The 22768-nt window shown below is 43.5% G+C and overlaps 3 protein-coding genes across 3 annotated transcripts in view; 2 read left to right on the plus strand and 1 right to left on the minus strand.

The window, feature by feature from the left end:
• The window catches only part of NPAS2 (neuronal PAS domain protein 2), a 56298-nt gene extending 50422 nt beyond the window's left edge, over positions 1-5876 (plus strand). The window contains 4 exon segments of the mRNA XM_017737158.1: positions 493-598; positions 2971-3157; positions 4318-4422; positions 4483-5876. Coding sequence (XP_017592647.1) covers positions 493-598; positions 2971-3157; positions 4318-4422; positions 4483-4566 — 482 coding nt within the window. The 3' untranslated portion in view covers positions 4567-5876.
• A 2421-nt stretch (positions 5877-8297) lies between these two features.
• RPL31 (ribosomal protein L31) lies at positions 8298-13390 on the plus strand. Its single transcript, XM_008635818.2, has 5 exons — positions 8298-8385; positions 8983-9099; positions 10600-10725; positions 12696-12808; positions 13315-13390. Exons 2-5 carry the CDS (start codon positions 8993-8995, stop codon positions 13344-13346), a joined length of 378 nt encoding a protein of 125 aa, XP_008634040.1. The 5' UTR covers positions 8298-8385; positions 8983-8992; the 3' UTR covers positions 13347-13390.
• Positions 13391-14415: 1025 nt separating this feature from the next.
• The window catches only part of TBC1D8 (TBC1 domain family member 8), a gene marked incomplete at its 5' end in the record, with an annotated part of 47684 nt that continues 39331 nt past the window's right edge, over positions 14416-22768 (minus strand). The window contains 9 exons of the mRNA XM_017736972.1: positions 14416-14892; positions 16123-16223; positions 16387-16476; positions 17079-17144; positions 18368-18608; positions 19943-20011; positions 20520-20618; positions 20971-21100; positions 21585-21870. Coding sequence (XP_017592461.1) covers positions 14434-14892; positions 16123-16223; positions 16387-16476; positions 17079-17144; positions 18368-18608; positions 19943-20011; positions 20520-20618; positions 20971-21100; positions 21585-21870 — 1541 coding nt within the window. The remainder of the gene's footprint in view (positions 14893-16122; positions 16224-16386; positions 16477-17078; positions 17145-18367; positions 18609-19942; positions 20012-20519; positions 20619-20970; positions 21101-21584; positions 21871-22768) is intronic.

The raw sequence follows: 22768 nt of genomic DNA on the forward strand, positions 1-22768 counted from the left end.
AGGTACGGGGGCACCGGGGCCGCGCTTGGCAAGGGCTGAGCTGCCGGCTTTGCTCAGCGGAAACAGCGATCACAGCGCACACCAGCTCCTGTCACTGGAGTCACACGGGTGGATTAGCACCCCCAGAGCGTAGCTGTCTAACCCCGTAGCGTTATGAAAACTGAAATCTTGCTGCTGGCTTTGAAGAGCACAAGGTGAATTTAACCAAAGTTGTAAAATATTATTCAAGTATCCATATACTTAGCAGATAATAATGATAAAAAATGTGGTTTATTAGGTGTATATCAGGCACCCAGATCACCCCAGAGGGCAGGCTCTGCCCCAGCCTCTCCACCTTGCAGTGCTCAGGATGCTCCTGCCGCAGCCAGCAGGGCTGGGTCAGGCTCCCCACACTCAGCCTGGTGCCGTGCCTGCGAAAATGCCCTGTTTCTCTTTGCACAGTGTGGGATTTGTATGGTCCTTCTCTTCCAGCAATGTCACTTTTTTTTTTTCCCTCATGTGCTAGATTGTTGCTTAGCCAGCCTATTCAGCCCATGATGCCTGGCTCCTGTAATGCAAGACACCCTTCAGACCTCAGCATGGCGGGATCCCAGGCTAAGTATGTGCCTTGTCGAAGATAAAACATCAAAGTTGCTTTTGAGGGGAAGTAGCCTTCTTTTGTAAGATGACGAAGTAGTTATAAATATTGGGAATGTGTTTCTGTGCTGAGCCTGCCTTCTGGCGTCAGGGTCAGCCTTACCCTGCCTGGTCACATCAAGAAGGATGACAGAGAGAAACACAATGTGCCAGGGGCGTTTTAACAAGCCATGGCTGGGGGAATATTTGTCCCTCACATGCTGCCTGCTTCAGCACTAGAATTTCTGATCCACCAAGGTAAATGTGAGAGAGAAAGTCAGCACTGGCCTAGTTATTTGACTGGTGCCAAGAAAGCCTCAGCTCAGTTGTTTTGTCCCCTCAAAACTTAGATGAAGGAAGCAGACCACACTGGTCAAAATATACCCTTTTTTTTAAGCTGTTTTTGGTCACTGTACTTAATTGTGAACTGCTAAAATAATAAGCAACTGATTGCACATCATTTCTGTAAAAATAATTCTTTTTACAAAACAGTATTCTTCTAATGTTATCTCAGGAATTCAGTACTTCTTTTTTTAAGCAACACTATTGGTGTTTAAGATTATCTTGATTTAATTTGTCAAATGTAAACATTGTAGCTCTGCTTTTAAGCCTCTGAATAAAAGAGGCCTTATTTGCAAAGATGCATCTCCTAGTTCATGTAGACTTCCTGACTCGTGGGACCCTTTTATAGGAGCTCACATCCTCGTACAAGTACCCAGACTGTAGCATTTCTGACTAAACCCTAATGTTGAACAGCTGTTGAGTGAACACATGCCACACTATGATCTCATCACCCTTTACAGGATAAACAGAATTAGGCTGGTTTGGCAATAGTTCCATTGTGGTTTTGCCCACAGCCTTCCACAAAACAACACATATTTAAGCTTTGCTATGCAAAAGCAGAATGGCAAGAGGAGATGAGCATTTAGTTTCTGTCCCATCCCTCATTCCAGAGGGTTTCTAGAGGCTTCTTCTGTTCCTAGAGTGGGGCTCACTGTGATGGGAACTGCTGATCGTACTTGGCAATATGTGTATGAGCAGCTTAAGAAGTAATCAACCCTAGCCATGTTTCTGCAAGAGATCACCACCCCCCAGGCAGTCACAGGGGAGCACAGGCAGCAGGACAGGAGGTGCATTTGCTTCTCTCTTGCTGCAGTTCAGGGCTCAGCATACTAAAACAGAATCAAAGGCCATTTGGTTTAATGAGCCTGGGACGTGAATGCTGTGGCTGAAGACAAGACATGCATAAACCAGAATCTTTAATGAATCTAAAATGTGATCTGGATTTTGAGGTGAGATGTATTCTTTCCTCCAAGTCCAGCTCATGCACAGAGTAAGGGAAAGCAGTGCTGCCAATAGTGCTGTTGCTCATATTAGCAGGTCCTATGCACAGGAATCATTTGTTGAGAGTTTGGGAGGTTTCAGCTGCAGAAGAGAAGGCCCAAGGACAGCAGCCTTCCAGTATCTAAAAGAGGGTACAGGAGAGAAGGGGAGGGACTTTTTACAAGGGTGTATAGGGATAGGACAAAAGGCAATGAATTTAAATTAAAAGAGGGCAAGTTTAGATTAGATATTAGGAAGAAATTCTTTACTGTGAGGGTGGTGAGGCACTGGAACAGGTTGTCCAGAGAAGTGGTAGATGCCCCATCCCTGAAAGTGTTCAAAGCCAGGTTGGATGGGGCTCTGAGCAACCTGGTGTAGTGGAAGGTGTCCCTGCCCATGGGAGGGAGGTTGGCACTAGATGGTCTTTAAGGTCCTTTCCAACCCAAATCATTCTGTGATTCTATGAATTAGGAAGACTAGGGATTGCCATCCCTATTCTAAGAGAAGACTGTGGAGATACTTACAGCTTTTTACCAGCTAGGCTCATAGTTCAGTGCCTTAGAAAGCCTCGGGCAGCCTAGAGAGGTAGCACGGGCAATCCAGCATTTCAGTAGCTCTAAAAGCGGCGATAGTAGCTGCAAAGCTGATACCACCAGTAGAAGCAAAGAGGGAGAAATACAGCTTTTGGTTGCCAATTCCTGCAATTAGAAGCTTCCAAATAGAAACAGAGACAAGATGTTCGCAGAAAGGGTGCAAGCCAAAGAGGGCGGGCCCCCCTCTTGGTCCTTTCTTTTATTCGGAGAAGGGGAAAGGGGAGGACTGGGGGCGGACCCGGGGTGACCGGCCAATCAGACACTGCTAAAGAGTCTGAGTTACATTTGGGTTTTGCCCGCGCTTGGAACAAAGGGGTTCAGAGCACATGGCAGAGGCAAGTCTCTTGGGGAGGGGGAAGGGAAGCTCGGAACAGGCAGCAACAGAAGACCTTTGTTTCCAACATTTTTTTCTTGATTGTTTCACTTCTTTCTTCCATAGGTATTCTCAAACCCAACAAATGTTTCAAAGTTTGGAAGTGCAGACTTCCAGCAGCAGCTCTCCAATCGTACTGATGGGACAAGCAGTGTTAAACCAAGGGTTCACCACTAGCCCTCCTTCCCAGCCATCCTCTTTGCCACCTATGCAACTCCAGCACCAACAGCATCAGCAACAACGCTACCTGCAGGTAGGACAAAGAGGATGATGTATAAAGTGTACACACAGAGTAATAAGGTGAGTGGACTCTGCAAATGGAGCCCCAGGTTTCTGCTGGAGCCTGATCCTGGCAGAAATGTCCATTTAAGAGATTCTGACATGTGACACACTGCTACAGTGCTCTGTACCAGTACAGCAAGGGAGCAGTGGGAACAGTCAGAATATTTAAAAGGAAATTACTAATTCTGTACATTTGAAAGCATAATCAGATTATCTTGGATATATTTAAAGCTTATTTCTAGCTGGAGAAAATCAATGCCTTAGGATTTGTTCTGTACTCTTTATTCAGTATAAAATTTGCTTAGTTTACAAGTCGAAAGATGATTTTTAATTACCAGCATCAATATAAAATAGATCTGGATCAGATATCTGGATCCCTTCAGGAAACTAACATATTTTTTCAACCCCACAAGGCAAAGAAGATAAAGTGGAGCACATTGCCTGGAAGAACCAGGTGATTTGAAGATGTAAAAATACTTATTTTTTGACCTAATTCAACACATACTAAAGCAAAGGGGGGAAATGAGGTGTCTCTGTATTAGTTCAACAGGAGCTGAACTGAGTCTATAAAACCTGGTCACATGTCCACTGGCATCACTGAAAGAGTATAACCAACCTCAAATGATTAAACTCTTGTTATTGAAATGAAATTCTTATCATAGGCAAGAATTAATGAAAAAAAGTATGGCAGATACTGTTTCCAATAAAGGATCTGCAAAATTCACATCAACTTCAACACTGCAAGGTCACACCCTACTGTAAGCTCACGAAAAGGAAGGGCTGGAAGGGACAGCATGAGGCACGTTAGGATCCTGTTTCATTTCTGCCATCCATCCGTGTCATTTCTGACATGTTCACCCACCCGGTTCCTAAACAGGCTTTTCAGGATAACCTGCAAATCCCAGGCAGTGCATTCCCGTGAGAAAACCTTCTCAATGCCTAATTGGAATGTTCTTTGTTGCAATTTATGTCCATTCCTTCTAGCATTAGTTAAGCTAACCTCATCCCAAACAGCTCCAGAAATAAAAGCCAGAAAACCAGTAGTATTTTTAAGCATCCTGTACACTGAGGACAAAGAGCATTAACATGTGAAAGAATCAAACACTGTGATAAATTTTATTTTATCTGTAGGTGCAAACACCAAGTTCTTTGCACAATGAACAACCCGATTCTTTGCTCCTGCCATCTTACTCACCACAGCAAGGAAATATTGGGTATCATCAGACACAGCAGCAGCAACAACAACAACAACAACAACAACAACAACAACAACAACAACAACAACAACAACAACAACAACAACAACAACAACAACAACTAACATCAAGAAGAAGGAATAGTTTGTCAGAATCATCAAATTTACCACAGCCACTGCGATAGAGTCCCACCAGCACAATCAATGCACGATTAGCTTTAACCAATGGGCACATGGGGCAGAAGAGAATGACTGTACTTACTGTTCTGGCTTTTGCACAAGCATTTCTTTCCAAGCTCTATGACAGAAGTATGCCCAGAGCGCAGACTGCCACAGACAGTGCATTCACGGCACACTGGCTTCCGTTTGCGCTGTGTCGTGAGCACAGGATGTACTGACAGAGCAAAATAAAAAGGAGCACTATCCTGTGCAGCTTCCATCACCACTGGGTGCATAGGAAGAGGCGTTCAATCCCGGCGTGTCACTCTGGAAGCCATCTGGCAATTCAAAAGACTGTCGACAGACTCATGAGGTACTTGGCCTTCACTGTTTCAGTTCTTCTTTTGTGTATGAAAAGCACTGCGTCAAAGGTCTATTGAGGAGAGAACAAGAGATTATTTTTATTATGATTATTGTTATTATTTTGCACAACTGCACAGAGGACAAAACCTAGGCACTTTCTGTAAAGAGAAGTTTGTTTCTTTATTCTTGTGGCCAAATTAGCACATCCAATGGAGGAGAAAGTCCAGCCATTGGTGAAGATGGTCTACAGCTCATAACCCTTGATTTAGAATCTGAAAAGTATTATGCAGCTTACCCTAACTGTTCTTCATTAGTAAAAACCAACCAACCAAAAAAGAAAACCCACACTGGACTGTTTCCTACGTGAATTGTGATTGCAAAGGAGAACTCAAATTGTAAGCACAATCATGCAACTCTCCAATAGTACAACATGAATCCTTCTTCAGCCTAAACTCACCCACTCCAGGTCTCTGAGAAATATGCACTGTGTTTTGGCCCACTGACTCGGGATGCTGCAGACTATTACATATCTCTTTCATTATAACATTTAGGATTAAATTTTCCTTTGGAGGGAAAAAAAGAAAATGCACTTTTCGCTTCTTTTGTATGTTTTCCGTTGATATGTTTCTAAGAAAGATTTTATGTAATTATTAAATAAAAAGTAGTGTATTGTACAGCTGTTGTAATAATGACCTATTTCTATATAAAATAAAATTATATGGAATTATGTGGAAATTATTTTGTATATGAAATATCAACTCATTTCACAAGTATAAAGATTGTGCTTGTGCTTTTTTGTGAGTGGGTATTTTGTAATAAACTAATGAATTAGAAATGTTTTTGTGAAGGGAACTACTGTTTCATGCTATATACAACTCAAACTATTATTTTTTCCATTTAATGATGGACACTTGTCTTTATTTGTAGAATAAAATAAAATAGCCAAAAGGCTTTATTGCAGGAATTGCACACATTTTCCTGTGACTGTTGAACTATGTGATTCACTTTAGACTTTTAATCTTAGCCACAGACTTGAATGGTGTTTGGCACCCAGTTAGCAAAACCAAGTATTATCCCTTGGAATTTTTGTCATGGCATAGACACTGAGAATGAAAGCTCAGGAAGTTGTATTAGCTGCAAGTGAAGACAGCTCATTTTAAGCACCTTTAAAACTTTGAGCACCTTTAAAGACCTCAGGCAGCTTTGTACTTCCAACCAAAGAGTTCTATATTAGCACAAAACAGATCTGTGACTCAGCACACACCAGGGTTTTGACCCATGTCCAACTTCAGTGTTTTAAGACACCGCTGTCCTGAGTTTTGGGACACATCTCCTCTGGAGTACTCACCCTGTAGACAGTCGAGTTTCCACTTTAGCATCCTCGTGCAGACTCCTTTTCACATTAAATTCAAACTGACTACAGGATGGAGCAGCCAAGGTACAGGTTTGCTTTCCCTCTGCAGACAGGGAGAACCTCCAACACAGATGGAGGTGGGTAACGAGCACAAGAATGTGTTCATTCCCCTCAGTAAGACTGAAAGGGGATGGCTCTCAGGGCAGCTTGCAGCCACTGGAGCCAGCATTAGCTTCAACAAAGTGCACACATGGCCTTCCCTCCCTTGAGTATCAAGGATCCCATCAGCAGGGCCCACATGTTCTGGTTTATATGCCATAGGGGAACAATGGAGATAACTGGGCTGGGAGCTGGAAGTTGTGAAAGTAAGCTCTCACGGAAATGAAAAAAAGCTTATTTGCCCTGAGTTCTGAAAAGCTAGAAGTCTCCTAAAGAAAATCCATTGACAAAATTACCCTGATGATTCAATTGCAAGACTGGGTGGTAGCACTGATGGGTGCATGTGTATTTCAGTCCATACAATCCGTCATTGGGAGAGGATTGAGGGAATCAAGTATCTGGTCTCTAAGAAAGTGTTTTTACTGCTACCTTTAGGTACCAGGGTGAATTAGCCTGCTCATCCCTTTAAATTCTTGTGTTCAGTGAAGCAAGAGTGACCCCACCAGATGAAGATTAGAAAGCTAAACTTGAAGGTTTCACTTAATGTCTGAAGGAACCTCTCTCTTTTCATTAACTATAGACAAACCTAAGCAAAGGCCAGTTGGCTAAGACAGAGGCTAACTTCATAAACCCCAGCCACTCCTGGGAAAGGAGGGGACAAATCTGTAAGCCCAAAGTTCATGCAGGAAGAGGTAATGAAGGAATAAGAGCACCTCAGAGGAAATACTTGTGGAAGTAGCAGTTGATGGATCTCTACTATGACAGAAGATACAGGAAGGGAAAATTCCTTTAAGAATTTGTTCTACTCTCAGGGATTATAAACCCACATGTCTCCCAGTTGCCAGTGGTATGTCCAAACCAAACGCAGCCTTGGAGCAAACACAAACACTTTCTAAAACCAGTGGCACTGTAAGCTTTTAACAGGGAGATGCTGTAGATAGGGTAGGGTTGCCTTCTAAGCTGGTTTAATACATTGTTTGGAAGGATACAGAGAGCTCACAAGAGCAGATTTATGTCAATACCTAGTTTTTCATGCTTTCCCCATACACACATTCCGGTTTGGGATTATTGCCCTTGTTCTCTGTTGCACACACAAGGCAACGCCAGTCCTCACAGAGCTGGGGTGTTCTAGTTCATTATAGCCAACACCCAGCTTGTTCCAACATAATCCCTTAGGTTTTCCGGGCAGGTGAGATGGTTACATCAGGCTACTGCCCCAGGCCGGGATGCTTCGGTTCTGTCTCGGGAACAAGAGCTCCAGATCTGCGGGAGGCAAAATGCTTCTTGGAAGCACCAGTGCGCCAAGCCGAGCTCCCCACACACCACTCCAAGGAAAAGAGAGACCCTACAGAGGGAGCGGGCGGGCGGGCACTGAACATTCCCGGTCCGGGCACACACTGACACCGCCCCAAAGACCATCCCCGGTCCGGGCACACACTGACACTGCTCCCAGTGAACATTCCCGGTCCGGGCACACCCAGACACCGCTCCCAGTGAACATCCCCGGTCCGGGCACACACTGACACCGCTCCCAGTGAACATCCCCGGTCCGGGCACACACTGACACCGCTCCCAGGGAACATTCCCGGTCCGGGCACACACTGACACCGCTCCCAGGGAACATCCCCGGTCCGGGCACACACTGACATCGCTCCCAGAGAACACCCCCCGTCCGGGCACACACTGACACCGCTCCCAGGGAACATCCCCGGTCCGGGCACACACTGACATCGCTCCCAGGGAACATTCCCGGTCCGGGCACACACTGACACTGCTCCCAGTGAACATCCCGGGTCCGGCACACACTGACACCGCTCCCAGGGAACATCCCGGGTCCGGGCACACGCTGACACCGCCCCCCAGGCAGCCCCGCCCGCCGCCGGCGCAGTCGCTGCTCAGCCTCATCCCGGAAGAGCTCCTGTTTCCCAGCGTGCCGCGCGCGCTCCTTTCCGGCCTGAGCCCGGGCAGGGTGAGTGTGGGCGCGGGTTTGTCCCGCAGAATCCGCCTCCATCCTCCGCGGAGACCCCGCAGCGCGGCGGGAACGCGGCCCGGCCCGGCAAGGGGGGCGGCCCGGCAAGGGAGGCACCGCGTGGGATCTCCCGGCGCGTCCGCGTTTGGCGGGAATGGGGCCCGTGTTCTGCCCTCCCCAGGCCCGGGGAGGCCTGCGGGACTCATGGGACGGGGATACGGCCCGTGCTGTTGCCCCTGGGAGGAGCCGCTTTGGCACCGTCGTGTTCATTCCGGGACGGGCTGAGCTGCCCTCCTGGGTCGCCTTGCGGAAGGAGGGGGTTTGGGGCTGGCCAGGAGGCCGGTGTTAATGCGAGGTGGTCGAAGAGTCTCAGATGTGCTTCCTGCTCCTCTCAGGGAGATGGAAGTAAAGCATCTGTGATGCTGGAAGGTTGCTGCGTGAAGCCCGCGACTAGTGCGACCCCGGGGGTTAATTAAGCTTAGGTTTAGGTTTCTGAATGTGGGAGTTGTGCGGTTTGTAAGGGGCTGGGGACGGCGGGAGGGAAGGGGACGGGGAAGGTCCGAGGTCTGCGTTTGACGTGTGCACGGTGCCTTTCAGGGTCGCTGAGATGGCTCCCGCAAAGAAAGGCGGCGAGAAGAAAAAGGGCCGCTCTGCCATCAACGAGGTAGTAACTCGGGAATACACCATCAACATTCACAAGCGGATCCATGGCGTGTAAGTTCTTTCTATCAGCGAAATTCGCCTTCTGTGAAGAGGCATTTGGAAGTGGGTTCAGTACGTTTTAAAGGGCAGAGAAGGGCTGTCCTTACAGCATGGTGTTTGTGGTCCCTTGTGCCTCGGTTGTGTCCCGAGGCAGCAGCTCTGTACCTGTGCAACGCCAGACTTGGCCTGTGGCTGTCAGGAACAAGCCTGCTTCTGTGATTGTGAGTGTTCCAGAACTTAAATTGAACTTAGGTTGATTTACTTCTGTGCACAAGTTGTCGTTCTTTCCCAAGCAAGTGCTTAGACTTCAGGCTACCGAGAACATTTCAGAAATTTAATACTGCTGTAATCAAATGGTTGGCTTCATGTTTAACACGAAATTGTGTGAGGTGTAAACTGGGATATGATTTGGGTTAAAGGATATTTGTTGTGTGTAGGTAAGAGTAGCTTTTTAATCAACCGAATGCTGAACCTCATGAAACTGTTGTGGAGAAGTGCTTCAGAAGAAACTGCATTGCCCTTGAATTCTAAGTATGCCTGCAGTCACATGGAAGACACCATCCAAATCCAAACAATTGGTGCAGTGGCTAAAGTTAACATGGGATAGGAGAGAAATGAGGCAGTGGAGTATTGCAAAACCGCGGCTGAGAATGGGAGATAGTGGTACTCTTCAAATGGCATTAAGATGTTCTGGCCTTGCGTATTGATTGGCAGTTCAGTCTGTTTTAATGCTGATGATCATGATGTCCACTTTTCTTTTGGGGCATGATATGCTAGAGCTGAAATGCTTTTTATTTAGCACATTTCTAGCACAAAGTATCAACAGCAGCATACACATAGTATAACTGAATATAACCCACTGTGGGACGTCAGGCACTACTGGCACAGCCCCGTGTCACAGTGTGGGTGTAATTACATATGGCAAAATGCTCATGGTGCAGCTCTTACTTCTGTTGTGAATGCCCAGTCCTGCAGGATCTGGCCATAATGGGCATGAGACTGGGGGAAAAAACCAGTTCTCATGGTGGTATTGGTGCAGTCCTGATAGCATGAAAGAAAGCAACCATCAAGTACTGTTCAGCAAAAGCTGATACTGAGAATAACATCAATTTTGTTCTTCTGCTGTTTATTTCAATACTGATACAGTTCAGTCATGTTTATGTTATTATCATTGCACTGCTTTTCTCATAGGGCTTTTATTCAGAGTGTCTGTGAAACTTCTGATCTCTTCAGTGTTACTGAGATATTGAAACTTGTTGACATTAAAATGAAGGCTTAAGATCCAGGAGATCTTGTGATTGCAAAATTTTACTGAAAATATTCTACCTAAGTATAAGTGGTTTCTATTAAAAGTTACCAGCTGCCTGACAGGGTAAAGGTCCAGTTGTGCTGGTACAACTGTTAGTCTGCTCTTTAACACAATGCTTTGGGTTGTATGGAGAACACATGCAACGAGTGTCTAGTGCTGACAGTGTCCTGAAGTTAAAGAAGTGACTCTTGTGTGTGTCCCAGGGGCTTCAAGAAGCGAGCACCACGCGCTCTCAAGGAAATCCGTAAATTTGCGATGAAGGAGATGGGTACTCCTGATGTTCGCATTGATACCAGACTGAACAAAGCGGTCTGGGCTAAAGGAATAAGGTGGGTTTTTGCAGTTTTCCTTACTGGGTGAGGAAGGACACCAAGGATTGGGAAAAAACTATATACTTCTTGCAGTGTTTGCATTTTCTTTGCAAATGCTTCCTTCTTGCGGTATATGCACCAACCTAATCTTTCTGTCACCTCTGTGTTCTGGTCAGCTTTCCTGGGGTATTTGTAACAGAGCTTTGGTAAACTCTGGGATTAAAAGAACTTCCTTCTACTTCTAATAAGAATAAAGCAAAAGAAGGAATGCGAGTTTGGGGGTGGAGGGCAGGGAAGAGAAAGGATTGGGATATTGTAATACTGTAGTACCTTGATCCCTGTTGTAGCAGACAGTTTTTATAAACCTGAGCTTTTAGTGATACCTACAGTCCCAGGCTGTGTCTGGGATATGTCTAGTGTATCTGAACAGGATTAGGTTTTGAAGCATGCTGAACTGATAAATGCTGCACCAAAGGAGGTGTGTTTTAAACAGGGCCATTAATCTTTTCTTGTAAGTACAAATAAATAAGTCATTTGGGGACCAAAAACTACAACTTTTTGTTAAATCACTGCTACAAAGGCAGCTGATTTGACATATGTAAAGATGGTCCAAAAGAACTCCTGTGAGGAGTGGGACCTCTTAAACTCTAAAAAAAGGTTGACTGATCTGGATTGCTGCTTTGAGAGATGCACTGGATACCCGTGGATTTAAACCATATCTTCTGGGAACTGGGTCCGTAAGTCTAGTCTATGACATACATAGAATGCTTTGCCTGGCATTGTGTTTCCCACCTTTCCTTCAAAAAGCAGAGTGGGAAGATGAGACCGAGTTACTGGGTCTTATAGGCAGGGGTTCAGTGTCCTCCCTGTTAAACTGCCCAGTATGTAAGGAGTGAAGAAGTAGCAATGTAACCAGGAGAGAGCATAACTCCAGAGCTTCGTAGGGAGGCTGCTAACCAAGACTTCCTCATGTTAACTGGTAAATGTGAAGTCTGTGGAGCAAGGAATCATCATATCTGTCTTTCCAGTGTGAGTGCAGTTTTTTACTAGTTAAAAAACATAATGTATGCAAAGTAAAATACCTTCCTCTGGAAGGATCAGCAGAGGCTAAAATCACTATGTTGCCTGGTAAGATAGTGGTCTACATAAAGTAGTGAAAAATGCTTTTGACTTTGACAAGAAGGGAGTAAAGGAGAGCAAGTTCCTGTGTCTTAAATTTCTATGTCCACTGCTCTTGAAAAGGTACAGCAGGGAGGAGGAAGTTCCTTCAGATTTCTGTGGAGCAAAGTAGTCTGAGCAGGAGTTTCCTAAAATCTTGAGTTCCTCTGAGGTGGCAGGTTATGTGAAAAACGGTGTGGAAAATAAATTTTGTGCCATCCTTCAACAGTGTATTTTGGGCATTATTGGGTGAGAACACTAAGCTATTACAAACAAAATCATCTGAACAATTTAGTTGTTATTCCATGGGCTTTGTTAGGAAGAAATGATGATCAGTTTTGTGCCCATAAGTAAGACCTAGGTTCAGGCCTGATGCTCACTATAATTTCCACGATTTCTGGCATAAAGATTAGGCAATACTCTGACTTTTGACAGAGTCCTTGGGCTTTCAAGGTAGATTGTTGGGGTTTTTCCTCACTATCTTACATTGTAGTAAGAAGTGCTTGTTAGTAACAGCTGCTTGCTGATCATGTTCACTTGCTGATCATCTTCATGATGTATTTCCTCAGTAGTGGACTGATGATGCACTTCTGACTTTATGCTCCTACTGGATTATGAATTCATCTTACTCAAGGCTCAGTTAAATTTTACCTTCTAACTTTAATAAAACCAAACCAAACCAAAAAAAAATAGCTCCTCTAAGGCAAACAGTACAATCTCTTAAAGTACAAGATTTTGCTCTTGCTATGATGCTGAGAAAGAACTTTCCTATGAATTCACGGGTTTCAATACAGACTTTACTGAAAATTAATCTGCCATCTTAATTTTAGGAATGTTCCTTACCGTATCCGCGTGCGTTTGTCCAGAAAGCGCAATGAGGATGAGGATTCACCCAACAAGCTGTACACTCTGGTTACCTATGTACCAGTCACAACATTCAAAGGTAAGGAAGGTTCCATGCATCTCCCATGCCGTGTTTGAACAAGAAGCAAAGCAGGACAGCTCCTCCTGCATTGCAAAATTCAGGTGAAAAGAACACTGCAAGAGTGAAACCACTGGCTTAACTGTAGAGAACAGAGCTGCTGGTTTGCCTGCTCCATATTAAAAAAAAAGTACAGAATTTAGTGAAATGATCATGTAAATTTTGAGAGATTGAAAAACACTGGCCATTGTTGTTAGGGTAGTTCTAAGGTTTGTTTTCCCATGTAAAGCCTATTCTCTGATGTCAAAAACTCAGGCAGGTTGAGCCCTTTCTGCTTGTCATCTGAGAAAAAAAATTCCATAACTACAAGTAAGTTTTTGTTTTAACGTTTGGAGAAATACTTGCCTATATAGTTTGCTCTTCCAGAAGCAAGATAGCAAACTAGCCTTGAAACAGTAGGTGTACTTCCTTGGGAAGTCTTCCATATATATATATAACAGGTGTTGATGAAATGTCTTGTTTTGCAGGTCTACAGACAGTCAATGTGGATGAAAATTAAACAGATTTTCATTACAATAAAAAGATAAAAAGAAAATATATTCTTAAGTTGCTGTTTTTATTGTCCAGTCTGTTCAGGCTCTCAACTGTGAAGCATTGAGTTGGAACAGGTACCAGCCTTTTAAAGTATCTTGCTTTCTTTGAATTTGAACACAATGGTGTAATTTTCTTAATTAAAGATACACTAGACTTATGTTACATGTGAATGGAATAAGGAGATTCAAATGTTCTTTGTGGGTCCTGGTAGGTTTGTTTTGTTCTGGGTATTTTGTTCTGGTATGTAATGACCCTTTACACAGGTATTTTAAGTTAAGGCCAAGTTTGTTTAAAAACAAATCAAGAAAAACTCATCCAAAACTGATAGATCAATATTTCATGTATGTAATCTCATGTGAATGATGTGCCACACTGGCCTCTTAGGCAGACTCAGTGGGCTTCTCCCAGAGCAGCTCTGTGTGCTACATGGAAACGGGGTTCCAATTAGTGAAATAATTGTGATCATGCTACCTCAGGGTATTTGTTTAATGCACTAGGGACTAAAGGCACTTAGCTTCCCCAAATCAGTGAATACTGTCAATGCCAGTCTTGTAAAAAAGGGTTTATTGAAAAGTGCATGTTTTCACAGACCTATATGAGAAGCACAGTCCATGTACACTTAACATTTCAGCAAGACATAAAAATTGGAATACAATCAAATATATTAAAATAGTTTCAATTACCAGCATTGAAACAGTTTTCAGTATTAGTGCAAAAAAAGGCAACTGAAACAAACTGTGGACAGCAGATGAGAAGTGTTTTCCCCTGCTTAAAAAAAATAGACAACTGGAGCCAGCCTCTGCTCTCCCAGTGCGGAAGAGAGCTTCAGTGTCTTCACACTGTAGACAGATGTTTCCTTTTACATTCAAAACAAGAACATAATAAGTCAATGGCACAAAACAAACCTACACACCCTTTTAGCTTTTAAAGCTCTTGAACTGAAAACCACAGACCAACAAATTGTTTACCAGAAGTCCACTGCTAACTGAAAGCCTTTTACAGTATGTCCTTTGGCATAATTTCAGTGCATTTCATTTTTGAGATGTTTGCTGCTACTGCGTGCTTGGTTTTGCATGTTCACTCCGTGACTGGCAGCTCAGTCCATTTGTTCTGAGACTGTATTGATTTAGCTTTGCATTCTCAAGCTTTGGTTTCAGTTCTAAGGGTTTTTCAAAGAAGTTAACTAATGATTGTTCGGTCAAGAGGGAGGCTAAAATATGTTCAAAAGAGACAGTCCAGTCCCCCTCAGTCGCAGGTGAAGGTTGAGAGTCTTTGTGAGGGGTCTTCACAGTGTCAGTAAAAACAGCATCCTGGTCTGAAGTGGAGGCCTCGGGCTGTAAGTCCTCGGTGAACTCATCTGATCCACTCCCCAGGCTGATGCTCCTTTGTCCTACTTCTCCAATCTGAAGTAACAGTGTGGTCACAGTGGCAATGGCTTGATACAAATCATTCTCCTCTGGATCTTCATGAAACATGCTATACAACGTTTTGCAGAACTGAATGAACTCCCTCTGTAAAGGATGAAAAACCAGCATCAAAGTCCTGAACAGCCATGCTAAGGATCACTGCAGGAGTCAGGTGCAGCCCGGTAGTGCAAAGGCAGGTGGAATGCTGTGTACATTTATATGCTCTTCTATAACTTCTGCCTGCTTTTAAAAACATTAGTGAAAGGATTTCAACCCCCACTGCTGCTAGGAAACCTTGTGCTGAAATCAAACAGGGAAGAGGGCAGTGAAGTATTTTGGTGCCCTGATGAAGGAAATCAGGACATGCCAGACGATCTAAGGGCAAGTGAGATACAAGGCAAGGGATAATCCATTACTGGTGTCTGCCACACAGCAAGTTACAACCGAAGTAGCCATCTACAGGCCTGCAGGCAAACTTCCCTTCTGCTGTTTCTCTCCCCTCTTTCCCCAGCTGTTCTAAAAAAATTCTGAGATCTTCCCTGCCCAGCCCCTTTGTGTCTCTCCCTTGCTTACCCATCACAGATTATTATCAGGCTAGAGAGGATGTTTCCATATATCCTGTAATGAAAGTCGTGAGCCCTCAGTGAAATGATGCCTTTATGAGATCATGAGCCTCTGCAGAGCTGACAGAGTAGGTACATGCCACCAGTTCAAAACTTTATTTAGCAACAGGAGCACAGAAGGGATTCTGGGGACAGTCCCATCTTTCTTTGCGTGTCTGTACATTTGTTTTATTAATATGGAGCCCTTTTCTCTCCAGTAGATTTCCTTATGCCAACAACACAGAAAGCTAATGGCATTAGAAAACAGATGGTAAGATTGTTACAGCCTTCAGCTGTTCTCCTGCAGTTCAAGTGTTTGGCTAGGACAGGGCAAGTTCCAGGTGTGGTGTACTAAGAAGCTACTGGTTTGGTGCAGCGGAGATACAAGAAGATGGAACAACAATGTACATTCCTGGGAATTCTTGGGCTTGGGAGGAGGAGGGCTTTTTCCAGCCTACATAAGCCTGTTTGCTTGCATCTTCTGCTGCAGGTGAGAGTGAATCTGAAATTCTATTCCCCAGCCAGTCTGAGCAGAGGGAACTGCTAGGAAGGTAGTTTTTAAAAAGTAAAAGTTTTTAAACACCTGCTCCCTGGACCAGAGGACCCCAATCCTCAGTACCTGAAGGACTGAATATAAGTTCAGGCTGAAGTCATACTTCATGACAGAGCCAAACTTGTATTCAATCATTTCGAGTACACTTCTTTAAAACAGTACAGCCGCTAAGGCACATACCTGGCTCATTTTTGGCAATTCCTTTTCATTTTTAGTATCCTTTTCTTTGGCTAGATCCTTCAGCATCTGCTTCAACTGCTTTTGGTAATCTACTGCATCACCTTTTTTGGAGCAGACATAAAAAGGAGAATTCATTTTCAAGTCACTGGAGTAAATCTGTATTTCAAAATAAACCCCAGAGAGCAGAGATAATATGGCACGGATCAAAAGTGGAAAGCTGGTTATCTCATATGCACTCGCATTAGAGAAGCAGTCTGGACATACCGTTTGATTTTCCAATGACCAGTGGTCTTGATGTTGACAGCAAAGGATTCTTTAATGGTGACTGGCTGTCTCGTTCGTTTTCTGTGAGAGCTATCAAAAAAAAAAGTGACAAATTTAATCCTTTGAATTCTGCATGATGTTTTTTTATTTTTGTATTTGAAGAAAGTGAAGTAATTGTGCAAAAATGTTTTGTAAACACTTAGGTACTTTTATTTCATTAAATCATACTGTAAAATTATGTTACTGTAAGACTGGTGCTGCAGTTGGAAGCTTGCCAAGAACTGCACATTTTAATTAAAAACTTTGCAGAGGAACTACCACAGAATTTTGTCACCTAATCCAAACTGGATCAAGATATACAAGGACATCTCTACTGTACATGGAGTACAAGCCAAAACATTATTTCAGTTCATATTTTGTCTGGAAGTAACCATATAATTGGCTGCAAAAGATCTCTGAATGCAACAGATATGTGAGCTTCAACATTGTAATCTATAAATTCTATCCAAAAAGGTTCCATTTGTCATCAATGGAATAATTTGTAGAATGCAGTAAGCGCAACTACAAATGCACATCCTGTATGCTCGCAGTTGGAAGGAAGCAAGATGGGGTTCCTCATTAAGCAGCTTTTTCCCAAAAGCAAGAGATTTTTTGGGGAAAGTGAGGTATTCATAACCTTTCAGATTTCTTACCCGGTGGGATATGCAGCTTGTATAGTAACTTTATCTTTTCGTTCATTTCTCCATTATACATAACATCTACAAAGAAAGAACAAGAAGGAAGTAAACCAGAGCATTTACTTCCACAGTTTAAAATAAATCAAGCATCTCTTTGTGCACAGGGGATAATTCTTTACGTGGACAATCAACATATGGCCAGTGTATTACTTTAGGTTGTGCCTGTCAACAAGGAACCGCAGGTGACAGCCATCTGTTTTGGTCTTTGTTCTTCTAAAATAGACTGTGACCACCTAGTCCTATGGAGCTTCAGCATCATTTAAAAATATCAAGGAGGATGGCAGGCAATCTAGTAAAGGCTGTTTGCTGCCACAGATTTACAGAAATGTGAGAGGGGAAAGACAGAAAATGTTGGGGACATCATATTCTTAGTATTTCTCCCCCTTCAGCCCTTACTGCTGTTCTGTAGGGTAAGCCCAATGGAGATAACTATTTCACATGTAATATAATTCACACTTTCAATGACCAGTAAAAATTAGATTCTAAACTTTGAAATGCACTCAAATACTGTGAGAACTTTGAATTTAAAGTTGTATCCCTCTAAGAATCAACACTAAATAAAAAGAGAATACAGGGTGCCTTAGTGTTCACATAAAAAAGTCTAAAAATCCAAAGTGGCAAGAACACAAAAACATGGCTTTTTACTGAAGCTTTGAATGTTGATTCAGTTTTTTCCACTTGAGGTCAGGCAACAGTTGAGATATGGCACTTTCTCTTCAGACAGATTTTGGACAGGCAGTCTCACCTATTAGGACAGCTGGTGGCCTCAAGACCAACCCTGGCACAGCCCTCAGTCACTGCAGGCCAGATTGTTTTTGTTCTGCTTACTGTCAACATGTAAGGCAGGCAGCAGTCAGCTGTGTAAGGTTAAGTCTTCAAGAAGCAGTTTCAAAGAGGTACACTGAGATTTCAGAGGTATACTCAGAGCAACAACTGGGTAGAGAGGATTTCCTAGCATTCTGTGCAGACCCAAGTGTCATTTTTAATTCACACAAGATTTTCAACAAAATTATTGTCTGAGAAATCAAATATTCTAACACCATATTCAGTCATGTCCTTAGGCTGTCTTTTAAATCAAATTTCAGGTGATTGGAACACAAAAACATCAGTAAAGGTCACTGATATGGATAATTACAAGCCCTAAAAACCATCTTCTCTGCCTGTCAGGTGGCATTTTAACACTGCTGTTTCCCCCCGTGCCACCCTCTGCTCTGCCCCCTACCCAGCCCACAGTGAGCCGATCCCCAAGCAGCTGGCGAGCCCCTTGAACTCGATGAGCCGGTCCCTGTTCTCATCCAGGAGGCGGAAGGTCCTGTGGGCATGGAGGTCGGTGTGCTCCCCGCAGGTCCAGGGCGAGAGCAGCCGGTAGAGGCTGGCGAACTGCTGGGCGTCGATGCGGTACTGCTCGGCGTACGGCCGCCTGGGGTCATGGCGCTCCGACACCACGCTCGTGCTTTCCCAGTAGCACCTGATTAAATGCTCCCTCTAGGAGAAATCGGAGACAGGACAGCGGTTGTTGGGGGGCGCAGCAGCAGAGAGCACAACCAGCAGAAAAGGGCATTCACATCAAACTACGCTGTAACGTGCTCGACATTCACTCTGTTGCAAGGGGTCACAGTGATACCAGGACCAATTCTGTGTGAAAAAGCAGATCTTTCATCAGAGCAGCCAGCCACTCTCACAATTTCCAATGGACAGTTAATAAATATGAAGGGAGACCGGGCAATTCTTGAAAAAAGTTTACTGTGAATTTCACTACTGAAACTGTTTAACCACATCTGACCCAGGATGTCCCTTACCAGCCAAAGGTACAGAGGGTCACAAAAAATACAGAGTAAGCGTAGGCTTGACCTGCTCATTTATTCTCCCTCAGACCTCTCCATTTGGATACTGTACCTATTAGTCTTCTGCTAGGAACAGGCAGAACTAAGAATCCTAACAAAGCAAGCTGTCCCTGGGGGAGCAAGGGAAAAATCAAAAAAGGAGCCACTACCAAAAAATGAAATTAGGGGAGTGTGAGCTAGTCAAAGGTCAAAACCAGCAGCGACGAGCAAGAGGGAAGCACTGAAGAACAAGCCCCAGCAGCATCATCTTACAACCACTAATGGAGGCAGGATACAGCTGCTCCTGGCAAGAAAGCTGTGTAACACTAATGACATACCACAGAGTCATATTCTCAGTATTTATGGCTATGGACAATACACAGAAGAAATGGTCCATTACGGGAAATAATTAAAAGCTTGGACCTCTAAATCAAGTATAGTTGTATAAGCTTAGATGTCCCTGTCTCCAACTTTATTGTAAATTTTGTCAAACATCAGCTTGACAGAAAGGAGCTGAAACTGCTTCTAGTTAAAAAAAAAAAAAAGCAAACCAAACTATTAGAAAATTGGGAACAAATGGCAAGGACACAAGGTTGTTGGGTTTAGGGGTTTTTTTCCCCATGGAAAAGAGAGTCTGCCTTTAAAGAGCATTAAGAGAATGGGATTGAAATGCACTGCCAAGCTCCCAGTGAGCAGAGGTACGTAATATTTAATTTATTCTGCATGTGAAAGTTAACAGAACCTAACTTGTCACGGACCATTTCCAAGCAGAAAGTTAGAAAGAAACTCTGGAGCATTTCTCTGAAGAATGAGTACATTACTTTTCCTCTTTAACAACTGCACAACCACAGAAAGGACAAAATGGCAAGATCCCACCCAGGGAGCATGGCCAAGGCAGAGGACGGGATGTCAGTGCTGCACTGCAAAGTAACAGCTGGAAGTTATGCCCAAAAAAGCCTCAAAGAGGTGCATCCCCTGCTTTTCAGGGAGACCAACCTTGAACAAGTCATACAATTCCTCCAAATCTTCAGGAAGAATTGAAACATCTGGGATGACAACTCTGAGCTTAAAAAGAAAGAAAATCATGTTAGTGACATCACTGACACAGGCAGACTCACAAGCTGTACTTAGGGGGTACAGCTGAAAACCACCATTAAAATATCTTTGCAATGTTTCCCCCTTCTTTAGGTTCACCAGTTGGACAGATCCATGAAAAGAGAAATCCCTCAAGGGCTATTAGAAACAAAGACAGGAAGTCCCTAAGCTACAGGTCACAGAGGCCAGGGAAGCATCGCATGGTGCTGTCTCTCCTCTCTTCCCCAGGCAGCTGCCGAGGGCCAGCCACTGTCACAGACAAGGTGATGGGCTGGACAGTCCTGCACTTGTTCATAAATTTAAAGCCACCCTAAACTATAATGGCTGCAAAAGAAAAACCATCAGCATTCCAGGAAAGAGCTTTTTGCAGAGTCACCAGTGATTTTTCAAGGCCTAGTGGCACCTTTTTGAAAACTAATCCATGTGCCTCCAGAGAGGCAACACTGAGCTACCTCAGTCAAAATAATACCCTGCTCACCACATTTTGCTTGGTTGTATCTTCATGGCTCTGCAGGACACGGATTCGGTGTTTGTAGCGCATGTGCTCTATCTGTTCCACAGAGTGGTCTCCAAATTTCTGTAAGAGAGGAACAGAAGTTTATTATTTGTGTTGTATTTTATGATACTTGTATTTCTCATTAATTGGCTATACAGCTTTTAAAGTGCAGTGAGACCTTGAATAAAAAGCATACTCAGTCTCTAACTGATCTAGGTATTCATACTACACCTAGTCGTGTGCATGAGAGCACTTTAGTCAAGGAATCTGTAAACGTGTAATAACTTTGAAAGCAGCCAAGCTGAATTTAACCTTCTTCTTTAAAATTCTAACTTAAGTGACTAGTAGATTAACTTTCAAAGCAGCCAAGCTGAATTCAACCTTCTTTAAAATTCTAACTTAAGTGACTAGTAGATACAAAGAATTATTTTACCTCATAAGAGTCATGAATCAGGTTTGCTATTTCAGTCACTGGAGAAGATTCCTGGTCGTCACTGAAGAATGCATGGTGATTACCAATAGGTGGCAGAGGGCTTTCCTCATTTTTGACACGCTCTAAAAACCTGAAGGGAGGAAATATGTAAGAACACAGATCACATTGCACTGTGCTCTTCTCAGTTCAAATAAGTGAAGAAGTCTTATGGCTTAGACTTAGAAATAAATTGGGTTTTGGGCAAGCTAGACTTTTCAAAAATGCCTTTGTGATTACTCATCTGAGGAACAGCAAGCCAGCCAAATTACTAAAGCTGCCCAAGGAAGAAAACTTCTGTCTCCTTGAAGTCTGGAGCAGGAAGCCCATCAGTCTAGGGAAGGCACGAAGAGCAGCAGTAAATATTGCACACTGACGCAGGCGATGCACGTTTCGGCACTGCCAGGAAATTTCACAGGACATCTCGTCCGATGTACAAAGCCATTGTTTAAGGCAGACACTGCAACAGCAGCAGCAGCAGCAGGGTGACACAGAGTGTCCCTGGTGCCTACTGAGCAATGCCTTTGTCTTAGGGCAGAATGGCCCATGATGGAAGGAGCACTCCTGTGTGGCCATACCTGCTCAGGATCATCAGGGCCTGCCCATCATCCTTGCTGTTACACAGATCCACAGCATTTGCTTCCAGTATGGCCAAGCCCAGCTGGAAAATGGCTTTGATGCCATCATAGAAGAAGCAGTCCACAACATTCACAGCACTTTCCAGGGGCATGATGCTGAGGAAAAGGGTAAGGAACCAGGAAAGAGAGATGGAAGCTAGGGCTGTCAGATCCTTCATATGTTCAGCCAGCTCTGGAAGTTGCTCTTTTATAAGCTCTTCAAACACTGACTGGTCTACCTGAGCACCTACAAGTCATAAAGGAACAGTATTAGCCAGGACTGACACAAGAAAAAATATTTTTTGAAGTTAATCACTGCTGTCAACTATTAACCGCAAGAATTTCTTAAGAAAATTTAAACCATCAAGATACAAACACATCTACAATGAGAAGTGCCATTATCCTGCTGCTGTGATCTCAGCCCAACCCCTGTGTCCATAAGCCTTACTGCACAACCTTCTGCAACAACTGTGTTAATTCTCCTAAGTGCCTTTAGGGTGCAATGGAATAGCAATAGCAGCAGCTGTTGGTTTTGGCTACAAGAGCACATAATAATTAAGTGGTAGAAAAAGCAATATTAAAGCATTTTACTGCTCCACTTGGGATGTACGCAGTAAAAAAAAGACAGTACACATTTTTCTCCAATGTATGTACTCAAGCAAGTGGGCAGCAAAGGTTTTGCTCTAAGTGAGAAAACACAGGATGGAAATCCAGATATGGCTACACACACCAAGCAGGAAGAAAAATATTTACACGAAAGTACAGGCACAGATACCAATATACACTTACAAGCATACATAGCTACACATAAAGAAGAAAAGATTTCCGCAATGCCCAGATAAGATTTCCTAACTGTCCCAACCAGTCTTTCCAAAAGGAGCAGATCTGGGCTCTGGTTTAGCTACTAGCTTAGCTCTGCTTTATCAGCAGCTATTAAAGAATCAATATAGTTTCTTCTCAATGAAGTAGATTGTGTCTACAAATCAAATCTGCCGCATCAGGGCTTTGACCAAAGACACTGCAAGTTAAAAATATTCCTGAATACAAAATGCAGTTAGCTTTTCAATTATTTTGTCTTTCTTTTCAAGTTATTTCATTTCTTTCTTATGGTCCATATTCTGCTAGTATTACGAAACAATTTTAAT

The sequence above is a fragment of the Corvus brachyrhynchos genome, unplaced genomic scaffold (genome assembly GCF_000691975.1).
Source record: "Corvus brachyrhynchos isolate BGI_N302 unplaced genomic scaffold, ASM69197v1 scaffold83, whole genome shotgun sequence".
NCBI lineage: Eukaryota > Metazoa > Chordata > Aves > Passeriformes > Corvidae > Corvus > Corvus brachyrhynchos.